The 25,440-nt window shown below is 40.2% G+C and overlaps 1 protein-coding gene across 1 annotated transcript in view; it reads left to right on the top strand.

Moving 5' to 3' along the window:
* The window catches only part of LOC143942905 (CD48 antigen-like), a 46,935-nt gene extending 22,905 nt beyond the window's left edge, over positions 1-24,030 (top strand). The window contains exons 2-6 of the mRNA XM_077464324.1: positions 722-1,042; positions 14,027-14,293; positions 16,508-16,541; positions 19,181-19,265; positions 23,307-24,030. Coding sequence (XP_077320450.1) covers positions 722-1,042; positions 14,027-14,293; positions 16,508-16,541; positions 19,181-19,265 — 707 coding nt within the window. The 3' untranslated portion in view covers positions 23,307-24,030. The remainder of the gene's footprint in view (positions 1-721; positions 1,043-14,026; positions 14,294-16,507; positions 16,542-19,180; positions 19,266-23,306) is intronic.
* Positions 24,031-25,440: the final 1,410 nt, after the last annotated feature.

Below are 25,440 nucleotides of genomic sequence, written 5' to 3'. Positions count from 1 at the left end.
CCCCACATCATTTTTTTTTCAGAGCGGGGTTCCCCTTAAAATCCATGCCAGACCTGAAGGGCCTGGTATGGATTTTGAGGGGGACCCCCATGCCATTTTTTTTTTTTTTTTGGCGCAGGGTTCCCCTTAATATCCATACCAGACCCGAAGGGCTTGGTATGGAATTTCGGGAGACCCCCATGCATTTTTTTTTCTTAATTTTTTTTTACTTAATGCTAACATGACCTGTGTGCAAATAGTCTTAAAAAAAACATAAAAGTGAACCAGCGCAAAAAAAAAAAGTCAAGTTGAGAGGTGCGCCTGTTTAACAAATGCATCTACGTGGCTTGACATTTATTAAGATTTTGCCTGCGCAGTGAACCAAAGCACTTGAACTTGCGCAAATGCCTCGTGCGCATGCGCAGTGCATAAATCGACCTCGTGCAGTTCTAAGTGTATTTGCAGGCACAGCAGGCTTGTTCAGAGAAAGTTACTTCTACTTAATTCTATTTTGGGCATATTTGTTACTTTGGCAGTTATAACTATACTTCCTCACATCACCCTACATCACCCCCATAATATTGGCACTTCCAGCTTCTTTTAATTCTGAGTTGAATAAAAATATTTTACTACCCAAAGTTAAAACAACAACAAGGGCAGAAGATTAATAGATGGAAAAGTGAAAAAAGAAGATCCGCTTTAAAGACTTCTGTCTCTGATTTATGTGTCTTGTTTCCTACAGCCAACCAGGATCATTTTGTCCCAGTGATTGGACTCCTACACCAGTCTGTAGATCTATCCAGTAGTCTGAGCCTCCCATCTCTGCTACAAGAGATTAACTGGAATTTTAGGAGCAAAGTAAAGTCACACAAAGTTGTACAGATCGATAATCATCAGACAAAGTTCTACATAAATCAGTTTATTGGACGGCTGAAATTGCTTCATAATGGAACCACATTACATATCGAGGATCTCAGGATGGAGGACAGTGGAAATTATTCTGTGCAATTTGTTCTCATTGGAGAGAAGGATCGTTTTGAAAGTTTTATGCTCATGGTATATGGTACGTATACATTTGAAGGTTTTACAAGAAAATCTAATTATATGTTGGGATAGCCCTTAAAGTGTCTCTTTCACAAAGAAAGCTGTGTGTTTATCTGATTAAAGCCATTTGTGAACGGAAATGTTACACCCAATTTTCAGGTCATTGAATGAATAGCTTTGAATAGCTTTACTACACCAGAAGAAGCTGTAGGACATATATAAGGAAATATCTGTTTATCACATCTCAATTGCAAAGAATATTTCCATTAGAAGCTCAATAAGTGAGTTTCAACCAGTACACGGTGAGCCACTCTCTCATAAATGCTTATACCTTCTAGGATGATAGTGATACAGACTATGAAGGACGTACACCGATTAGCCACAACATTATGACCACTGACAAGTAAAATGGATAACCTTGATTATCTTGTTACAATGTCACCTAATAGTGGCTGTGATATATTAGGCAGCAAGTGAACATGTTGTCCCTGAAGTTTATGTGTGGAAAGCAGAACAAAATGGGCAAGTTTAAGAATTTGAGTGACTCTGACAAAGGCTGAATTGCAATGGCTTAGAGGGCTAGGTCAGAGAAACTCCAAAAATGCAGTTCTTGTGGGACAGTCACCGGTCTGCAGTGGTCAGAATCGACAAAAAGTGGTCCAAAAAAGGGAAATCGATGAACTAGCGGCAAGGTTGCCAAGGCTCACTAATGTACCTGGTGAGTAAAGGCTGGCCTGTAGAGTCTGACCCAATAGAAAAGCTACTGTAGTTCAAATTGCTGAACAAAGTTAATGCTGGCTTCAATAGAAAGGTGTCAGAGCAGATAGAGCATCATAGTTTGTTGTGTATGGGACTGCAAAGCTGCAGACCAGTCAGGGTGCCCATGCTGACCCATGAGCCAAAAGCCAAAAGTACCTATAATAGGCACATGAGCATCAGAACTAGACCACAGAGCAATAGAAAAAGGTGGCCTGGTTTGATAAATCAGTTTTTTCTTTTACATCATGTGGAAGTGCATTTTATATATAACTACTGTATATGGATCAGACCAAAATAAGGGACACATGAGGAGGAAAAAGGGACAGTTGGGAGCTATGGGTAGGTGGTCATAACTGATCTGTGTGTATGAATATATATATATATATTATACTGTATATACACTTACCAGCCACTTCATTAGGTAAACCTGTTCAATTGCTTGGTAACACCAATTGCTAATCAGCCAAATACATGGCAGCAACTCAATGCATTTAGGCATCTAGACATGGTGAAGACAACTTGTTGAAGTTCAAATCCAACATCAAAATGGGCTGGTCTGAGTATTTCAAAAACTGCTGATCTACTGGGATTTCCACACACAACCATCTCTAGGGTTTACAGAGAATGGTCCGAAAAAGAGAAAATATCCAGTGAGCGGAAGTTGTGTGGAGGAAAATATGGGCAGACAGGTTGGAGATGATACAAAGGCAACAGTAACTCAAATACTCACTCGTTACACCCAAGGTATGCAGAATACCATCTCTGACAGCACATTGAACCTTGAAGTAGATGGGCTATAGCAGCAGAAGACCACATTGGGTCCCACTTCTGTCAGCTAAAAACAGGAAACTGAGGCTACAATTTGCACAGGCTCACCAAAATTGGACATTAGCGATGGGCCCAACACCCCGTTAGGTTTGCAGCTGGACTCTCGAAGAGGGGAAATAATCCAACCCAAATGGCAAACCCAATTGAAGTCTATGGGAGCCGAACAGGGAAAATCAAAAGTGCCCACTTTGAAGGCCCATATGCAAGAAATTGGCCATAAAAGGGGTATGGGGGTCTGGGTACTGCGCTGAAAACAATATTTTTTTTTTCAGGAGCAGTGATTTTAATTATACTTTAAGTGCAACAATAAAAATGAAAAATTCCTTTAAATATAGTACATGGGGGAGGGGGGACCTCTTAATGTGCCTGTAAAGTAGGGCATCTGTAGCATAGATATAGAACATGCTACAGCAAAAATTTAATTTCTAAAGAAAAAAAGCAAGTTAAATCCCATTTAAAATGACGTGCGATTACAATTGCTGACATCCGGCTAGTGAAAAAATAAACAAAAAAGAAACGGCCTGGGGTCCTGTCCCAGTCTGTACCAGGCCCTTCGGGTATGACCCCCATCCCAAAGCACCTTGTCTCCATAATGATGGGGACAAGGACCTCTTTCCAATAAACCCTGGGCTGTGGTTGTCGGGGACTTCGGGCAGGAGGGTTATCAAAATCTGGAAGCCCCCTTTAACAAGTGGCCCCCAGATCCCAGCTCCCCCATGTGAATGGGTATTGGGTACTTACCCTACCCATTCACCAAAAAAGTGTACAAAGTAATAAAGACAAGAGGCAGTTTTTGACAAATCCTTTATTAAAAATAAAATAAAAATAGTGTCCCTGGATGTAAATCCATCATCAATCACGCTGCCCGCCGGACCAAAAATATTTTTACAAAATTAATGCTCTCACCTCCTGAGAGGCCTCCTGCCACAAGCCCACTCTGCTTTGACATTTCTTATATAGACAAGGGGGGGGGGCACCTGGCTACATCACGGACTGGTGATAACCACAGCCCAGAGTTGTCAGAAAGAGGCCCTTGTCAACATCAACATTGAGCCCCCCCGCTCCAAAGTACCCACCTCCCCATGTTGAGGGCATGTGGCCTGATATGGTTCGGGGGGGTTGCTGGCTTGCCCCCCCCCCCCACTTTCCTGACCTGCCCAGCTGCATGCCCGGATAAGATAAATCACTGGTTTCTTGAACATGACAATGAGGTCACTGCACTCCAATGGCCTCCACAGTCACCAGATCTCATCCAATAAAGCAACTTTGGAATGTGGTGGAATGGGAGATTCGCATCATGGATGTGCAGCCGACAAATTTGCAGCAACTGCGTGATGCTATCAGGTCACTATGGACCGAAACCTCTGAGAAAGTTTCCAACACCTTATTAATTAAAGCAGTTCTGAAGGCAAAAGGGGGTCCAATCCAGTACAAGCAAGGTGTACCTATTAAGGTGTCCGGTGAGTGTATGTGTGTATATTAAATAAATACTATATATGTAGCACTAATGTCCGAAGGAGCTGCTGGTTTTATTTGGGCTTACCGTTACCTCACGTGCTTGCTTCTGTCTTGGGGATCCCGTGGTAAATGGCCTAAAGAATGTTGAAACTTACACTGAGTCATCTTTTGGGATATTTATTTAGAAAAACAAAGTCTCTTAACGGAGGGTAGAGGGTTAGGGAGTGAAAGTATTAATAGAATCCAGAGAATAAAACAGCTTCACAACTGGATTCAACAACCCCCGGATAGACCTCTCTCACTAGGCCTAGCAGCCGGTGGGATGCTCGGTAAAGTCTCTGCCACAGACTTTTAAGATACACTTGAGCGTTACTGAGGGATGTGGATAAGTTCAAAAACGAAAACCCTATGAGTGTTGATCCAGGTTGCGTCCTTCAACTAAGTCTCCAGGCTCCTTCAGACAAACCAGCCTTGCCCACGGTCTTCTCCTGAAAGAGTCCTCCCCTGGGGTTCTTCAGTTGCTGGGCCTCTCCATTCTGATGAGATGGCACCGGACCATCCCTGGATCAGTAAGCCCCAAATTTCACTCGGGCCTATGCCTTCAGTTGCGTCGCCAATAAGAAAACAGCAGTACATAAGTGCAAAACAAAGTGCCAGTGTTGATGATCTTTCTTATGAAAATCCTGGTGCCACTCCGCTCTCCCCTCCTGAATTCCCCACTCACACTCACCAACAGTATGGTTCAAAACAGCATGGTATATATCCTTAACAAATAGATGAATGTGGTTCCTTCTTTCTCCTTTCGATTACCAGGTTCTCATCATAGATGTAATATGTAATCCAATGAAGAGAGAGATATGCATAGCATAATTCCATTTAATTTATTAAATTTTTTTAAAAGCAAATGCACTCACAAAAGTAGAACATTTGGACATATATATTGTCTGAAATTGACACCTTGGCGTGCGTTCCAATTGTTAGATTAACATCACTATCTCGTCCCCGCTTAAACAAAATAAACAAAATATCTGCACATCCAAGCCACCAACTAAACATTTGTCAGTTCCTAACAGAGCACTAAAGTAGAATAATAATGTATTGAACCAGGCAGGACCTCAGTGATGCAGGTTTATTAACAACAGTTGGGAACATACAGGTTTATGTTCAAAGTATTACAAGATGCAGGTCTAATTTATACAGTTTCTTACAATGCAAGCATATAAGGTTCAACATGATTGGTTGCTAAGATCTACGTCAATGTAACTAACCATAAATCTGACACCTGTCATACAAACAGACACATTTATTAATTCCCAGAATTCCTATATGTTTATTAAAATTATTTATAACTGGTTTTGTCCATGGTTTTATCCATTACAATACTTGTGTAGAGACAGTATGGCACCCAGTCATGTTAAATCAAACCCTCCTTGTCCTGATAAGACTTTACCAACTCAAGGATAACAGATTTACGACTTTGGGAAAATTAACTTGCAATAACCCCACCTTATATGTTATATGTCTATTTGTTTTTCACTACACAATCCTATGTGTATGTATTCATATATTGGTTTCACAAAAAAGTACAGTATTATTTACATAATATACAGTATATATACATATATAAAAAAACACATACATACACAAATCTAACTACTTTATTAAATATTGTCTAATTATCAATGCATACATACATACATACACATCAGTGTTCTTCTTATTCAGTGTATTTTAACAGTTTTAATGAGGGCACAAGCAGGCCTTTTTGACCCTGTCAAACTAAATTAAGGTGGTTGTAAACCCTTTACAGCCACTTTATACTACAGGCAAGATTATAATTAGGCTTACCTGTAGCCACACTGGATATCTCCTAAACCTGAATGGTTTAGAAGATATCCCTGTATTTGCATGTGCCAACGTCATCGGCACATGCGCACTTAAGCAAACTGAAGCAATGGCATGTACATGCCGTTGCTTCAGTTGTACTGTGCCGTTACCGGTGGCTCCCGCGCAATCACAGCGCCGGAGCCGCGATACCCAGAAGTAGCCCCACAGAGAGATGTCAGGCCACTGGAGCAGTGAACAAGGACCGCTGTGGGGGCTTTGATCTCAGGTAAGTAATTCACAATGAGCTAGTATGTTATGCATACTAGCTCATTATGCCTTTGTCTTGCAGGTTTTTTTTTTTTTTAAAGGGTTTACAACCACTTTAAAGTATATAACTTTCCATATTCTACATAATTATTTTAAAACCATCAGTATAGGATGTTTTTATTACTTATTCTTGACAATGATTATTTATTATCTTTAAGGAATATTATCTTATCAGGCTGTAGTTCAACTGCTGTCAAAGTGTTTCTCTTCTAATTAGTGAACTTAAAAACTAAAAATTAACTATCCCAATACACTTTTACCCAGTAAACTTGTGACTGTCTTATAAAAAAATACCAACATGAAGCAGAGAGTTCATCTAAAATTCAACATTTAAAAATGAAGACTTTCTCTATATTTATAGAATAACATAGTCTTCTTGATCATCATTTTCTGGTCCAGTATCATAGCAAAAGCTGCTTTGGATGTTGTAAGACACAAGTTCAGTACATACCTGTTCTGCAAAGATACAAGTCTCAGACTTTCCAGTTCTTCCTTTATTGCATGAAATCCTTCCTTTGTAGCAATTAACATTTGTAACAAGTTGCATCATGTCTTCTGTGATCATCATATTTGTCTGGATATAAAATACACTTCAAAATTATAGTTGTAAAAAATTAAAAATAGTCAGTGTCAGGATAAAATAGGCCCCTGGCAAGCATTTCAGGGCAACTTACAAAGCAATGGCTCCTACACTATCATGTTATCTAATAACTTAATTTAGTGCATTCCTTTTACTTCTACAACATCCTCTAAAATAATATACATGTATCTATATCATTTTATCATAATACAATACTCTTAGAATATGCCTCAACATTATTAGTACATGTTTTCAGTATGAAGCATTTTATATAGATTATTTTTTTACATTTTATTTCCTATTTTCCAGCCAATACTATTTCCCATACAATAAATGTAAAATTCTTATAATTTCTTAACCTTGACTTCACCTACCAGTCACTATTACCCTGGTCATGTCATAGGTCAATATAGTCAGTCCAGACATTTCATTAGTTTTAATACTATAGTCTTCCCACAAAGTTTGCTAAACCCAAAACCATTTCAATTTTTGTCCATCAATGCACATACTATACTGCAGAATATTATACAGTAACAGTCAGCATGGGTCTCTTCTGTCAGTCACTGCTATATTGTCTAAGTCAGTAGCCTAATTTAATTACTATGGTTTATTTTTTGACCTCTCCTAAGTCTTAAAAAAAAAATAATGAAACGTGCCTTCCACACTCACTCAGTGCCAATAACATTTTGAACTTTGATGCTAAAGTCAATCAGTCACCATAGATGTATCAATCCCGAGCCTCTCCATGAAAGTCACATACAATCACTCACATAGGGATTCATTTTACACCTCATACAAAAACACACATAATAAGTGTCACAAAATCAAAGATATGAAACAGAAAGTTATAATTGTATTTGTATGGCAGATACATACCATTTCCATATTCATCATACACTATGCAGAATTCAGCATCAGTTGCATACTTTTTACAATTCACTCATAGAACTAACACACAGGGTCCTTCCACACAAACATCTTTACAACCACTACAGACTTATTATAACCTCATTTAGGAGATTCTCAGTCTCCCTCCATTAATCACACATACAATATTCCCTAACAGTCTACAAAGATTACAAAGAAATTAACTTACATTTGCGAACATTCATTAACAAAATGTAATTTCACCTAGCATTAGTATTCATACATATCTCCCTCATCACCTTGTCCCATATCTGCCTCCTGGACTTCTCCCGAGCCTCGCCCATCCTCTGGAATTCGCTACACCAATCTGTCAGACTGTCTCCAAATTTATCCACTTTTAGGCGATCCCTGAAAACTTTCCTCTTCAGAGAAGCCTATCCTGCCTCCATCTAACAACTGCACTATTTTCTCCATTAGCTCATCACCCACAGCTCTTACCCTTTTGTATAACTTGACCCCCCCCCCCCTCCTAGATTGTAAGCTCTAAAGAGCAGGGCTCTCTGATTCCCCCTGTATTGAATTGTATTGTAATTGTACTGTCTGCCCTAATGTTGTAAAGAGCTGCGTAAACTGCCGGCGCTATATAAATCCTGTATAATAATAATAGTAATACATATGAACACAAATTCCTGACTATATATAAATATAGCCACTCTTACCACTTCTTGCAATTTTGTTTTTATATTTGAGTTATATTAAAAGGTTTTTACACTATTGGAGCTTCATTTCTTTTTCATGGAACTGGCATATATGACCTAACACATGGGAGATAATTAAGGATACTTGTTTGATAACCTGGTCATGATATCGGTGGAGGGAGGAGAACAGCTGAGACCCTTCTGAAGGGGGAGTTAATCTATTGTTCTATGTTGTTTGTGACCCTCTGTAGTGGGGGGTCATGAAGTTCTGGTAAGAAGTGATTTTGGCTATATGGTGGTGGATCAAGCACTTCCTACACAGTAGAAGGTTTGCTGACTCTTCATTTATATTGGACTTTGTTGAAATTTAAACGTTTATACAATTCTAACACATTGGGTGTTTACTATATTATTTATGGCTGTTCACTGTGATTCGTTATCCTATAACCCCAACTCTTTATTAATTGGGGTGGAATAGGTCCATTTGTTTTTTTTTGCACATTATTATTGAAGTTATGTTTAATGGTTTCTCACTTTATAGAATCTCATGTGGGTTTTATGGTTTAGCCCAGCTTATCTAATTTTTTATGTGTTTTTCTGTAATTATGTAATACAGTCAAGCCACAGCTGAACAAAGTTCTATTGTGGACAATTAGTATACCATTCTTTTTATCATAGCACAGTTTTTTTCTTTTTCTATATATAAATATACAAATATTCACGGAATGATTAAAACTGACAGGTTAGTTAGTAATTACTTATGGACAGCAGTGCTCAGAGTAAAGCCAATAGGCACTGTACGCGCATACTTCTCCTTACAAAAACGCTTGTCTCAAGACATGAAAAACCACCAAGCCCTGCTTGCCACAGTGATCAGGAATGTCTGAACATGATCTTAACTCAGTTAGTACCCAGACAACAAAGACTGTGATAACAGATAAATATAAACATATATACACCTATATTACAAAGATGATACATACCTTTTAACTTTGTTAACAAATGGAGCTCCAAAACATTTATCTTATTTACCTGTCAGGTCTTACCTTTCCTGACATTTCTAAACTCATGAATATTGTTTTACACCACAACTTTTATGCTCTATGTTATCTTTTCACAGACAATAAAAAGGTACCTTTTTTTACTAACTACATATCAGTACTCATCCTAAAAAAATATGTGCTTTCCAGGGGACTGATAACCCCAAAGCCTCATCTAGATTGATTGCCAATCCAAGAAACCAACATACATGTAAACATAGGTTCTCCAGGTGTCTTTATATCCCCAAAACTTCTTCCAGACTAAATTTTGCAGTCTAGGGAACCAACATGCATGTAAACGTAAGTTCTCCAGGGGTCCTAAATCCCCAAAACCTCTTCCAGACTAATTTTTGCAGTCTAGGGAACCAACATGCATGTAAAACCTAGATTTACACAGAGAGTAACTAACCCTTTACAGGAGTACCCCTTTAATGAAAAAAAAATTCTACCAAGGGTATCTCATCTTGTACAATGTACCTTAAGGCAAACCCAACCTGCTATCACAAAGATCTGCCTGGTGGACAGTGATACCCCAACAACAACCACATGCCCTTCCTAGCGCTAGCAAAACACGGCAAAACACAATGCAGAACTTTTAATAATAGGTTTCTGCTAACCTGGTATAAATTGCGCAATATTGTGTTGAGCTTAGTGCCTCACCAGCATGGGGTTAGGCAAGATCGGGGTTGAGGTAATTCTGTCCTTGTATGGGCCACCAAATGAAGTAGAATAATAATGTATCGAACCAGGCAGGACCTCAGTGATGCAGGTTTATTAACAACAGTTGGGAACATACAGGTTTATGTTCAAAGTATTACAAGATGCAGGTCTAATTTATACTGTTTCTTACAATGCAAGCATATTAGGTACAGAATGATTGGTTGCTAAGATCTATGCTAATGTAACTAACTATAGATCTGACACCTGTCATACAGACGCACTTATTAATTCCCAGAATTCCTATATGTTAAAATTATTTATAACAGGTTTTGTCTATGGTTTTATCCATTACAATACTTGTATAGAGACAGTATGGCACCCAGTCATGTTAAATCGAACCCTCCTTGTCCTAATAAGACTTTACCAACTCAAGGATAACAGACTTGTGACTTTGGGAAAATGAATTTGCAATAACCCCACCTTAGGTGTTATATGTCTTATTTTTTTTCACTATACAATCCCATGTGTATGTATTCATATATTGGTTTCACAAAAAAGTACTATATTATTTACATTAATATATAATATGCATATGTACATACCCATGCATACATAAAGCTAACTACTAAATAATTAAATATTGTCTAATTATCAATACATTCATACATACATACATACACATCAGCGTTCTTCTTATTCAATGTATTTTAACAGTTTTAATGAGGGCACAAGCCGGCCTTTTTGACCCTGTCAAACTAAATTAATGTACATAACTTTCCCATAGTCCACATAATTATTTTAAAACCACCCGTATAAGAAGTTATCACTTATTCTTGATAATGATTATTTATTATTCTTAAGGAATATTATCTTATCAGACTGTAGTTAAACTGCTGTGTTTCTGTTCTAACTAGTGAACTTAAAAACTATGAACTATCCTATTACACTTTCACCCAGTAAACTTGTGACGGTCCTATAAAAAATACCAGCATGAAGCAGAGAGGTCATCTAAAGTTCAACATTTAAAAATGAAGACTTTCTCTATATTTATGGAATAACATAGTATACATTAATAAAGATGAATAACTATTGCTTTAACATTGAACAATAATATTGATAAGACCACTACTATATAATAATAATATGAATAATATGAATAATAATAATAATATGAATAATAATATGAATAATAATGAATAATAATTATATTATCAATAAAACACATGCAAATGAATATGACTAATATAAACTATATTGATTAATATGAAATTCTACTACACAGTTCATTGAGGGAACCATGAATGCCAACATGTATTGTGACATACTGAAGCAGAGCGTGATCCCCACCCTTTGAAGACTGAGCCACAGGGCAGCATTGCAACATGATAACGACCCCAAACACACCTTCAAGACTACCACTGTCTTGCTAAAGAAACTTAAGGTTAAGGTGATGGACTGGCCAAGCATGTCTCCAGACCTAAACCCTATTCAGCATCTGTGGAGCATCCTCAAATGGAAGGTGGAGGAGCGTGAGGTCTCTAACATCCACCAGCTCCGTGAAGTCATCTTGGAGGAGTGGGGGAGGACTCCAGTGGCAACCTGTGAAGCTCTGGTGAATTCCATGCCCAAGAGGGTTAAGGCAGTGATGGAAAATAATGGTGGCCACACAAAATATTGACACTTTGAGCTCAATTTGTACATTTTCAATTAGGGGTGTACTCACTTTTGTTGTCAGCAGTTTAGACATAAATGGCTGTGTTGAATTTTGTGAGCTACTGTGTGTGTGTGTGTATATATATATATATATATATATATATACATAATATAAGCTCCTGAAAAAGCACTAGACGTGTATCACAACTCACAATGTAGCTATGTCACAACTCTACAACACATCAAGCAATCTGGAGTCAACCTTACCATATAGAATGTATTCTATTCCTATGATAGTGCACTGGGTTGAGTGGTGAATACGTAATATACAGGCAGTATATTTAGCGTGAATTTTAGGCTCAACTGTTCGTTCAATTCTATATTATGTATTAAAGATATTATATTTTATTCTAAACTGTATACTGGTGTGCCTATAAAGTCTAAAGTCCCATATTCTATTATCTGTTACTATATAACCAGGACGTGGCACATGCACCATTTTTTTGTATCTATAGTACCACTCTGTGGTGACACAAGTAATTTTTTGTTAGATATTACATATATGTCATTTAATTGCATTTGGGTATTATCATAATTGAGTCTTGGCTGTTTATCCAGGACTTGGCTGACTAATACCAATACTATCTCTTTTTTAGATGTGGTGTTTACAAGTTAAAAACTGTTTTTTTTGCTAGAAAATTACTTAAACCCCCAAACATTATACATTTTTTTCTGATATCCTAGAGAATAAAATGGTGGTCGTTGCAATACTTTCTGTCACACTGTATTTGCACACCGGACTTACAAGTGCACTTTTTAAATAAAAAATACACTTTTTTGAATTAAAAAATAAGACAACAGCAAATTATTTTTATTATTATTTTTTTATATTGTGAAAGATAATTTTACGCTGAGTAAATTTTACCCAACATGTCAAGCTTCAAAACTCCGCCCGCTCGTGGAATGGTGACAAACTTTTACCCTTAAAAATCTCCTCAGGCGATGTTTAAAAAAATTCTACAGGTTGCATGTTTTCAGTTACAGAGGTCTAGGGCTAGAATTATTGCTCTAGCTCTACCGATCGCGGCGAAAACCTCATATGTGTGGTTTGAACACTGTTTTCATATGCGGGTGCTACTCACGTATGTGTTCGCTTCTGCACACGAGCTTGGCGGGATGGGGCGCCTTTAAAATTATTATTTTTCTTATTTATTTTACCTTTTACTTTTTTTTTCACACTTAAATCTGTCACTTTTATTCTTATTACAATGAATGTAAACATCCCTTGTAGTAGAAAAAGAGCATGTCAGGACCTCTTAAATATTAGATATGGGGTCAAAAAGACCTCAGATCTCATATTTACACAAAAATTCAATAATAAAAAAAAAAATTGTCATTTAATTTTTTTTTTTAAAACAAAGTGCCTCTTTAAGAGCTATAGGCAGAAGCGACATTATGACGTCGCTTCCACCCTGCAGTGTCATGGAGGGGCCATCTTCCTCCCACTCTTCTCCATGTCAGCTCAGGGGACAGACCCAATCGCCTCTGCCTCTGCCAATGGCTCCGGTAAGCGGCTGAGGGCCCCGTATCACGGCGGGAGGGGGGCCCCTCTATCGCCATCGATAAAAGTGATCTCATGGTGAATCCGCCATAGAGACCACTTTTATCTTGTATCGGACCACCGGCTGAACACGGGAATACCAGGGTTATGGCAGCTATCTGCTACCATAACAACGATATCCGTCCCCAAAGTAGGGACGTACATCGGCGTGCGTCGGTGCAGAAGTGGTTAAGACTCTTTTCTTGATTAAGTAAATCTGAGAAACCTAAAAGATGCTGCATTGTGTCAGTGTGTTATTTAAAGGTATACGCAACATGTCTGAACCTAGATTGTCAGGAGGGCTGAAAAGCTCACAGGGTCAAGACTGTGCAGAAGAACATGCAATTCTAAACAACCCCCAAAGGGGCAGTGCTACATATGATACTGTTATCACATGTGATAAAGTTTAGTGAATTGGCCCCATAGACTTGCATTGTGGGAAGGAGCAGTAAAGCACAATCACTGTGTAGCACTGCAGAACAGGAAGCAGAGCTGACTATGGGATGAGCAAATGTGGCTTCTCCAAAGTACATAAATACTTTATTACCATTATTTACATCAAAGCTGATCTCTTTTATGTTTTTACTATAAAATTATTTAAAAAACTAAACAGTATATTGTATTTTACAAATAATTAGTTCTGGCACATTTTCACTGTTCAAATATTACATGGTATAGCTTGAATTTCCCTGTTCTGTGATTTCAGAGCCTGTCCCAGACCCATCGATAATGATTGTAATGGAGGAGAGGACCAGTCACTGGTGTAATGTGACTCTTCATTGTTCTGTACCAACAAACTCATCACCATTGAACTATAACTGGATATACAAGCACACTGACTCTGTCTATGAAGATAGTGGAGACACAATCCACCTATCACTGAACTACTCCTGGGACATGGAGTTCCAGTGTACAGTACACAATCCTGCTGACCGGAAGAATGTCTCCAAACAAGAAAGGTGTAATGTACAAGGTAGGACATTCATTCTTAATGGCATACCAATGCAGCTGCATTGCAGTGCACCACCACACATGGTGATGTACTGGCATGCATTGTGACATAAAATAGTGTATGCACCTTTTTGAATGTATTAGGCAGTCTATTCAAATAACACATATGCTAAACCTATAGTTCATGTTGCATTAGCTTAAAGTGGAAGTCCAGGCTAAAACTAAAATCCCTGCATCTATAGACATCAACATTCTAACACTAACCTCTCTAGCCCTGAAAAGAAAAAATCTGTATACATACCTTCTCTGCAAGTGATCCGAGCCGATCTCCAGTGGCCGGAAGCTCTGCAGAGGACACGGTCTACAACAGCTGTGAAATGAATGGGAAGTGACGTCACCCAGAGAGTTACTATGGGGCTTCCATTGACGGACGTGTCCTCTTCACCCTTCTATACAACGAAGCATGGGATTGGAGCTTCCACCACTGGAGATCGGTTCTGAGCGGCATCCAAAAAGGTCTGTGTACTGATTCTTTTCTTTTCAGGGCTAGATAGATTAGTCTTAGAACTTTAACCACCTCAAAACCAGGCACTTTGACAATGACATGGTCCAGGGCAGCTGCCCCTTTTGCCCTGCCTTAAAGACGGCCCTGGGCCTGGGCTCCATCCAGTGTTTCCTATATCTCCCATATCTCCCATATCATATCATATCATATCTCCCAGGAAGACCTTTCATCATCTGTGTATGACGGGGGAGGAGGAGGGCTGGCAAACAAGCCTGCAGTGTCCTCCGGCGAGCGAGCTCTCATAGGGCTGCACTGCATCTGTGTGCTTAAAGATTGTTTACCCGGGAGAAGTATGCAGTGCAGTGTGGGCCGGACTCGGGGGGGGGGGGGGGGCGGTACTCTGGCTGGGGAGAACAGACATCGGACTGAGCGGCAATGCATGGAGCAGGTGAGGGGTACTTGAGGAGCAAGCCAAGGACACAGGTCATGCGGGGAATGCACAACTAAAGAGCAGCCAGTGCGATAGTCGAGCATAGAGCTCTGCTAGTCACCCTCCACCTCCAGCCACCCGTGTGCATGGTGCACTGGTACCCTTAGCTGCCTATGCTGCTGCCGGCCACATGTAGAGGGGGCTGCATGGGCCCCCTGCATCACAGGGCCCGGTTGCAGTCGTGACTGCTGCACCCCCTATAGTTATGCCCCTGCATTACACACTTACGTAGTTGCTGTGAACTGTGGTTAATATATAGCTGGTGGTAACGAACATTTTTCAGACTGAAGCTAGCCACACAGGTTTCATTATGACTGTACAATTTTGTTTTCAACTCCATTAGGTTTATCAACAACTGCGTAGCGTGAGGGACTACTTAGACAATCTGTTTAATGTATAGATATTCCAGTAGGCCATGTGAAAATCTATAGAAGATTTGTAAAAGATTGTAATGTATTTGGTTTAACCGCTTCCCACCTGCCCAACGTCATATGACGTAGTCGGGTTTGAGTGGTGATATCTGGATGATGCCTGCAGCTACAGGCATCATTCAGATATCTTCTTTTAGTGCCGGCAATTCCCTACACCATAAGAACAATGATAGCGGCTTGATCATTTAGCTGTTTGATCATTCTTACAGGTGGTGGGAGGGGGACACTGGTGCTCTTCAGGCTCACCCCCGCGATTGGCAAACCAGAGAAGGAACCAATTGGCGCCGGATGTTGAACATAGAAATTTCCAGTGAACCAGACGGTCCAGGTCCAGTCTCTATGATCATTCAGAGGCCGGGCACAATGTTATGACGTCACGCCCGGCCTCTGCATTTGAAAAAACGCTGCCACCTGGGCTGGAAATCTGATATCATTTTTTTTTTTTTAGCTGGCAGGAGTGTTTAAATTAGAAAGCTGTTTGAACAGAATAACATTTTATTAGACAGTAAACAAATGCATACTTATGTATTTCAACTATGCATTTAGCTCCCAACAGAAGCCAACAGCCCTGTAACACTGTTGGCTTCTTCACTGCTTCCTTCTGACACCATTCAGCTGGCTTGTGCAGTAATTGTGAGTTGTAACATCACTCAATTGACCTGGAATATCTCTGGAATATGCTACAAAGGTAAAATGATCTGTAGGGAAGGCCATGATAGGAATTTGACTTGTGTAAACCTGATCTCACTATCATGGAGCAACAGAGATAATGTGATCTGTGAAGTTTGTTGCAATTCTTCTCCTATCCAGGTCCAATGGAGGATTCCATAAACTGGTACAAGAGGTAAGCCTTTGTTTAAAAAAAGAAGTAAAGAACCTGAATAATAAGAGCTATGGGGCTCAGATCCACACAATGGAAAACGAATACCATTTCAGTGCAGGAGGACTTTATAGACCAATTCTGTGACATAAAACATACAAAACAACTGCCCATCTGAGCTACGAACTAAACTTTGGTAAGTTCCTAACTAACAAGGTACCCCCAAAACATTTAGGCAGCACATATACATTTTTTTTTTTGTGTTCTGTCAGCACTCAGCTTTTTTACTCAGCAGCAGTCTCCAACAGCAGAGACTAATAAGGTCTGGCTACCAGATATGATATGGACCTAGGAATAGAGGCCTCATCTCACCGGAAGCTCTACAAATTCTCTGGGCACCAGGATCCAGTGCAAATATTAAGCTTTGAGAAAACTAAGTTTGTTTCCCCCATCTCAATCTTAAACTCTATAGCCCTGCACCATGTATTTGTGTTCTTTACTTAACCAAAAACTCTTTATTAGGAGCTATGATTGCTAAATTTTGGTTAATCACCCTTTTTTCTTCTTGTATTCCTAAAAATTAGGACGTTTTTTTTTAAACCTCTTCAGGTCAGCATGTTACATTTCAACCTTTCCTGTCCACCTTTCAGTTTTCAGTGTTGTAATAATTACTTCTTCTATCAACATTGTACCCAACTGATTTTTTAAATAATTTTTGATACAGAGAGAACTTTTTTGGTGAACTTTGATGAAAAAAACTGTTACTTTATAGTGAAACACATAAAAAAATAACAGGACAATAATAAAAACCCCAACCCCAAGGTCTAATTTTTGCCATATTTATCGAAAGGAAGAAACATACATACACTGAGGTGGTTAAAATATAAATTGAGGTGGGCTTAGCCTTTAAAAGTTGTCTCGTGCAAGTCTTCGTTAGTAGTGAAAGTAAAAGCTGAAGAAGTTGAAATTGCAATGTACTGTATGAATGAATAAACCAAAAACACTTCACCCCCCAAAGAAAAAAAACAATCTCTTAATATTTGGTGACCAGTAGCACTTAAACGCCGCAAAAATCTTTTTTTAAAAAGTCAGCACCTACAAACACCGTAGCTGCTGACTTTTGATAAGGACACTTACCTGTCCAGGGAGCCCACGGTGTCGGCCCCCCGAGGCCGATCAGTCCATTGGATCGGGTGCAGGCACCACCATTCCTAATAAGAGCCAGTCACAGAGCCGGGGTCTGCGCCCCATGGAAGGAATAGAGAAGAAGATGGATGCTTCCACCGGTAAGGACAGCGCGGGCTTCGATTGCAGGTAATTGCCATATAATGGGCTATTATGCAATGCATACTAGCCCATTATACTTTTACTTTGCAGGGAATGACAGAGGAAGTAAAACCCATCAGGGTTGACTTCCTCTATAAACCCTTATCATAAACAATTCTATAACAGTGTTGATCAGGGGCCTTTTAAAGCCTCCAAAACAATTAAGCAATCCTGGGTGGTCAGTGGCATTTTAACCACTTAAGCCCAGGACCAATTTTTGCGATTCGGCACTGCATCGCTTTAACTGACAATTGCGAGGTCATGCAACGTGGCTCCCAAACAAAATTGGCGTCCTTTTTTTCCCACAAATAGAGCTTTCTTTTGGTGCTATAATAAATATCCCCAAAAAATATATAAAAAAACATTTTTTTTCCTCAGTTTAGGTCGATACTTTTCCTTCTACATATTTTTGGTAAAAAAAAATTGCAATTAGCCATTATTGATTGCTTTGCGCAAAAGTTATGGCGTTTACAAAATAGGGGATAGTTTTATAGCATTTTTATTAATATTTTTTTTTTACTAGTAATGGTGGCGATCAGCGATTTTTATTTTGACTGCGAGATTATGGCAGACACATCTGACATTTTTGACACATTTTTGGGACCATTGTCTTTTATACAGCAATCAGTGCTATTTAAATGCACTGATTCCTATAACTCCATCAGATACCTTTTTACATAGGAATAAAGAAAGACAAGACAAAACATGTTTATTGAGATCTCCTTCTCTATAATATAGAATTTGAAGAAATAAAACACATTGGGGGTTATTTACGAAAGGCAAAGCCACTTTGCACTGCAAGTGCACTTGAAAGTGCACTTGGAAGAGCAGTCGCCCTAAATCTAAGGGGTAGATCTGAAAATGAGGGGAAGCTCTGCTGATTTTATCATCCAATCATGTGCATGCGAAAATGCTGTTTTTATTTTCCTTGCATGTCCCACTCGGATCTACAGTGACTGCACTTTCAAGTGCACTCGCAGTGCAAAGTGGACTTGCCTTTCGTAAATAACCCCCATTGCAGGCATTTGCCAATTTTACACGTAAATATGGTTGTAGGGGCAGTTTTAGACATGGATAGAGACTCCAGGGAGAAGGTGCCCTGCCCCATTCCCTTGTTCTGTGTAAAAGGTGGAAGGAGATGGGAATAACCATGGGGAGATCTAATCTCTAGAGAGCCTAGGAGTGCCAAAAGTGACTCAGTTGTCAACATCTGCAAAGAAAGTCAATATTAGTTTTGGGAACTACACTAGATTTGGGATTACACTAGATTTTGCTTTTCACTGGCTTCAATTCAATTCATTTAATTTTTTTTTTTTTTTTTTTTTTTTTTTTTTTAGGATATGGAATCTGAGATGTGCCCTAACAGCAACCTTCATGGTATTGAGCATCTGCTGTATATGTCTGTCCCACAGGTGTAAATAGGTAAATTAACGTTCCATCATGCATACCTCATTGTTGTAAAACGTTGGATAAACACAAAAATATTTAGTGCTAATGATGAGATTCAGACTGAAGTAGAATTTGGTTGGAACGTTGCCTGTTTGACAAACGGGCAAACTAAATGGCTTGTTTTCGAGTCCTTCCAGCTGAATGGGAGTTTCTCGCTCAGGCTGGTTGTTAGGAAGTTGGTTATTACACCCTATTGATGTCCCATCTTGTTCACTGAAGCTTATTTTGACCACCTTAATCAGGGGTCAAACTTATCTGGTAGCCCCCCCCCCCCCCCCCTCCTTTCTAACACAAGGTGGAGTGATTTTTTTTATAGAGGGCTTTCCAGGGTATCCTCACACCTTTCTCTCTCTCTGTATGTTTCACTTATACATTGGTTGGTTAGAAATACCATTTTCTATCGGCTCTGAAGGATTACTTCTGGGCTTAATCTCTTTCAAGTTTCTCTTGGGACTTTTGTTACACAGGTTTTATTGGAATGTTTATGAATTCTTTATAAATTTGTTTATTTAATGTGATTGTGTACACATTTTTTGCACTTGACTGGAATTAATGATATTTATGCTACATATTGGTTTACAAACCAACTGTCGACCAGGACATTTTTCGGTGAGTCAGTGGATGGATGTGCAAGCATTGTATATAGACCTTTTTATACATATTGTATTTGTAGCACAACCCCCGCAGGGGTTATAGATGACCGGGTTCCCCACTGCTGCACAGCAGGGCACACAACTTCAACTTTCATCCAAACACAGGGAACAGTCCTTGAGCTTTGTTTTGTGTTTTTATTAGGGGGTAATAACTTGGATGGGGATAGGAATTATGGGATATCCAACTTGACAGTAACAAAGCCAGGGACAACTTCCTCCATATTTAAAGCTCTGATTAATTCTTCTCCTTTATCCTGTACAACTCCAATTGATTCCTCCTCCTTGGTCCATACAGCTCTGATTGATCCCTCTTTGGTAGCTAACAGTCTCTGTTAGATCAGCAACAGCCCCTTACAAGAAGATTTACCTTCAACTATGTAGTGCAAGGGCCTGCCTGACTGCATACAAATTTGAAAGTGTTTAGGTTTGACCTCATATTATATGGTTTTGGTAAATCTAAAGGAAAAAATCTAAATAAACATTGTATAGTGTGTATCCAGCTTAGAGAATAGCACAACGTGTTGTAAACTGCATGCTGGAGTACCTCCAACTCCATTGTAGACACTTATCCCAGCACTACCACCACAGGAAATGCTAGCCCACCTGGCTGCTCTTCCACCAACCCACCTGGCTGCTTCTTCACCAGTCTACCCGACTGACTCTCTTCCCCAGTCTACCTGATCTTCCAGAGAGACCTGCTACAGGTGGCAGTCTCTTCCCTTGTAAATCCCTGCACCATGCTGTAGTACTCACACTATCCTCCTTACTCCTGCTGTCTCTCAGGGAAGACTCCTTCCAAGCTTCTTCTGTCAGGATTCTCTCAGGCCAACACCTGAGCACAGGCCCAAGGTAGAGCCTCTCCCCGGCAGTGGTTCCTTGGGGGCCACCGACAGTCCCATCAGCACTGCATCTCCATCTTCCACCTGACTCCCCCTTCCCAGCATGACTCTTTCCTATTTAAAGGTTACAGTGGTGTGAAAAAGTGTTTGCCCCCTTCCTCATTTCCTGTCCCTTTGCATGTTTGTCACACTTAAGTGTTTCGGAACATCAAACCAATTTAAACAATAGTCAAGGACAACACAAGTAAACACAAAATGCAATTTGTAAATGAAGGTGTTTATTATTAAAGGTGAAAAAAAATCCAAACCATCATGGCCCTGTGTGAAAAAGTGATTGCCCCCTAAACCTAATAACTGGTTGGGCCACCCTTAGCAGCAACAACTGCAACCAAGCGTTTGCGATAACGTGCAATGAGGCTTTTACAGTGTCCTGGAGGAATTTTGGCCCACTCATCTTTGCAGAATTGTCCTAATTCAGTTACATTAGAGGGTTTTCGAGCATGAACGGCCTTTTTAAGGTCATACCACAACATCTCAATAGGATTCAGGTCAGAACTTTGGCTAGGCCACTCCAAAGTCTTCATTTTGTTTTTCTTCAGCCATTCGGTGGTGGACTTGCTGGTGTGTTTAGGATCATTGTCCTGCTGCAGAACCCAAGTTCGTTTCAGCTTGAGTACACGAACAGATGGTCGGACATTCTCCTTCAGGATCTCTTGGTAGACAGCAGAATTCATAGTTCCTTTTATCACGGCAAGTCTTCTAGGTCCTGAAGCAGCAAAACAGCCCCAGACCATCACACTACCACCACCATATTTTACTGTTGGTATAATGTTCTTTTTATGAAATGCAGTGTTCCTTCTACGCCAGATATACTTGGACACACACCTTCCAAAGAGTTCCACTTTTGTCTCATCGGTCCACAGAATGTTGTCCCAAAAGTCTTGGGGATCATCAAGATGTGTTGTGGAGAAATTGAGACGAGCTTTGATGTTCTTTTTGCTCAGCAGTGGTTTTCTCCTTGGAACCCTGCCATGCAGGCCATTTTTGCCCAGTCTTTTCCTGATGGTGGAGGCATGAACGCTGACCTTAACTGAGGCAAGTGAGGCATGCAGTTCCTCGGACATTGTTGTGGGGTCTTTTGTGACCTCTTGGATGAGTCGTCGCTGCGCTCTTGGGGTAATTTTGGGCGGCCGGCCACTCCTGGGAAGGTTCACCACTGTTCCATGTCTTCGCCATTTGTGGATAATGGCTCTCACTGTGGTTCGCTGGATTCCCAAAGCTTTGGAAATGGCTTTATAACCCTTTCCAGACTGATAGATCTCAATTACTTTCTTTCTCAATTGTTCCTGAATTTCTTTGGGTCTCGGCATGATGTGTAGCTTTTAAGGATCTTCTGGTGGACCTTACTGTGTCAAGCAGCTCCTATTTAAGTGATGCCTTGATTGTGAACAGGTGTGTCAATAATCAGGCCTGGGTGTGGCTAGAGAAATTGAACTCAGGTGTGGACAACCACAGTTATAGTATGTTTTAACAAGGGGGGCAATCACTTTTTCACACAGGGCCATGATGGTTTGGATTTTTTTTCACCTTTAATAATAAACACCTTCACCTTTACTTTGCTGCCTGCTCGCTGCTGACTCTGGCTGATCCTTTGACTTCGCTCCTGTTTCCTGTCGGCTCCACATCTCCTCCAAGCACCTGAGCTGGCTTCCACTCTTCCAAGCTTCATTGAATACAGTGTACTCCTGGCTCCTGTCTGCTGGAAACTCTGGCAAGCCGCATTTCCTGAAACTGCAAGCCTGGTGGAGTTCCCCTTTAATCTCGGTTGATCTACCCAGCATCATCACAGTTCCAGACTTGATGTTCTGCCTGAATCTCTGAGGCTACAACTTATGACACAAGCTCTGCAACTTACACCTACAGGCACTCGTGTTCCTCCTGTCCCTTGGCACCCTCTGTCTCATTCTCAGTGGGGCCTGGGCTGGAGATAAAAGAGAGGCTGACCTCGTCACTTCAGACTCCGACCAGGTATATTACAACATGTCTCCCTGTATGACAGTATTTGTTGGTGGAAATATACCCACTTTGTGCAGTTATTAGGAACTTCAGATCCCTGATGTCTTCACTGTGTGCTTCAGATGTAGAGAGGGGCTCAGTCTCTAATAAACTTCTCACCTGCCACCCAGTGCCACATTGACCATGAAACTTGAAGTACCCAGGAACTGATAATCTACGTTCATCTAAAGCAAAAATAATGTAAGGGTGAGGAAGTCATTGCCATTCTAATCGAGGGTGAAGAAGTCATTGATATGCTAATCCCTTCTACAGTTTGCACAGTAAAGGCACAACGAGGATGTTTTCTTTTTTAGGGATGCATTGCACAGCAGTGTGCTGCAAATACATATACATATATACAAATACATTTTATGTAAAAGAACTGTAAGTACTGATACTCATTAAGTAAATCATGATGCATGTGAAAAATTTTGCATTATATCTCACAATGTTTTGCATGATTACAGATTATTTGCTCTTCCCCTCCCTCCTGAGGAAGCGGGTCAGGTCCTTCGAAACACGCTGAGGCACACAGGATCCCTTTGAACATTGATATATTGAGGAAGCTGCTCAAAGTGGTTTCAAGTATTTGATATATGACATGTCCAGGTATCCATAAAGAGAAGGGCACTTTAAAGCTTGAATTTTTTATTTTTTTTTATAGGTTGTTAAACACAGTGTTTTTAATGAAAACTTGTCTATAAATGTGTATTTTTTTTATGTGCAGTCCATGGGCACCTAAAAGTAAACTTGCAAATAGCACTGTGTATAGAATCTTTTATAGTTGGGATGTGGTGTCTCCATAGTTAGACCATTGTAATTGACAAACACGGTCCTGAGGAAGTCTTCGACCCAACTGAGGATGAACACCAGAGATTGTATTGGGGTGCATTGTGGGATCACCTGGGGATCCCTCATATGATGCAGGACGCTAGTAATTATATCACCATCCGGGAGTTAAAAAATTGCCAAAAGACTATAATTATGGTTGTCAGATTTACAAGGACAAGGTGCTGCATTCGATGGCAGATAACGTGGTACTTTCAGTTCACTGGCATCGTAAGTCAGGGAAGTGGGTCTACATGGTGGATCCATGGTTTTACATTTCATTATCTTACTGTTTCGCATATTGATTTATTTCTATAATGCTGCTGATTGTATTGCTTTTGTGCATTCTTGCAATCTATTTTGCATATCTATGTTTGTAATGTAACTGTAACTGTTCAAGTGTGTGCCATTGCCATAGAAATGTTTATTTTTATTTTTACATAATTGTAGTCATTTGCATAATGGACAGTATTAGCATTTTTCCCACAGTTGGTGGCACTGGGACATGCCAGGGTTTAGACGTAGGGGAGAGAGTAAGGGTGTGCTAGCATAATTCCCACTAGGTAGCGCTCTCCCATTGAATATACAGCATCTCACATTTTTGTAAATATTTTATTATATCTTTTCATGTGACAACACTGAAATTACACTTTGCTACAATGTAAAGTAGTTGAGTGTACAGCTTGTATAACAGTGTAAATCTGCTGTCCCCTCAAAATAACAACACACAGCCATTAATGTCTAAATCGCTGGCAACAAAAGTGAGTACAACTTCTTTTACCTCTATATAAACTGTAGTTTGTAAGTGAAAATATCCAAATTGGGATGAAAGTGTCAATATTTTGTGTGCCCACCATTATTTTCCAGTACTGCCTTCACCCTCTTGGGCATGGAGTTTACCAGAGCTTCACGGGTTGCCACTGGAGTCCTCTTCCACTACTCCACAAGGACGACACGGAGCTGGTGGATGTTAGAGACCTTGTGCTCCTCCACCTTCCTTTTGAGGTTGCCCCACAGATGCTGAATAGGGTTTAGGTCTGGAGACATGCTTGGCCAGTCCATCACCTTTACCATTAGCTTCTTTAGCAAGGCAGTGGTCATCTTGGGAGTGTGTTTAGGGTCGTTATTATGTTGGAATACTGCCCTGCGGCCCAGTCTCCGAAGAGAGGGGTGCATGCTCTGCTTCAGTATGTCACAGTACATGTTGGCATTCATAGTTCCCTTAATAAACTGTAGTGCCCAGTGTCGGCAGCACTTATGCAGCCCCAGGCCATGACACTCCCACCACCATGCTTGACTGTAGGCAAGACACACTTGTCTTTGTACTGCTGACCTGGTTGCCACCACCCGCTTGACACCATCTGAACCAAATAAGTTTATCTTGGTATCATCAGACCACAGGACATGGTTCCAGTAATCCATGTCTTGTCTGCTTGTCTTCAGCAAACTGTTGCAGGCTTTCTTGTGCATTGTCTTTAGAAGAGGCTTCCTTCTGGGACGACAGCAATGCAGACCAATTTGATGCAGTGTGTGGCATATAATCTGAGCACCGACAGGCTGACCCCCCACCCCTCCAACTTTTGCAGCAATGTTGGCAGCACTCAGATGTCTATTTTCCAAAGACAGCTGGATATGATGTTGAGCACGTGCACTCAACTTCTTTGGTCGACCATGGAGAAGCATGTTCTAAGTGGAACCTGTCCTGTATGGTCTTGGCCACTGTGCTGCAGCTCAGTTTCAGGGTCTTGGAAATCTTCTGGGCCATCTTTATGT

This window comes from Lithobates pipiens, unplaced genomic scaffold, assembly GCF_037356315.1.
Source record: "Lithobates pipiens isolate NorthernLeopardFrog02 unplaced genomic scaffold, aLitPip1_a1.2 Scaffold_30, whole genome shotgun sequence".
NCBI classification, from domain to species: domain Eukaryota; kingdom Metazoa; phylum Chordata; class Amphibia; order Anura; family Ranidae; genus Lithobates; species Lithobates pipiens.
The sequence above is the reverse complement of the archived record's forward strand: the minus strand, read 5'-3'. Positions and strand labels throughout refer to the sequence as shown.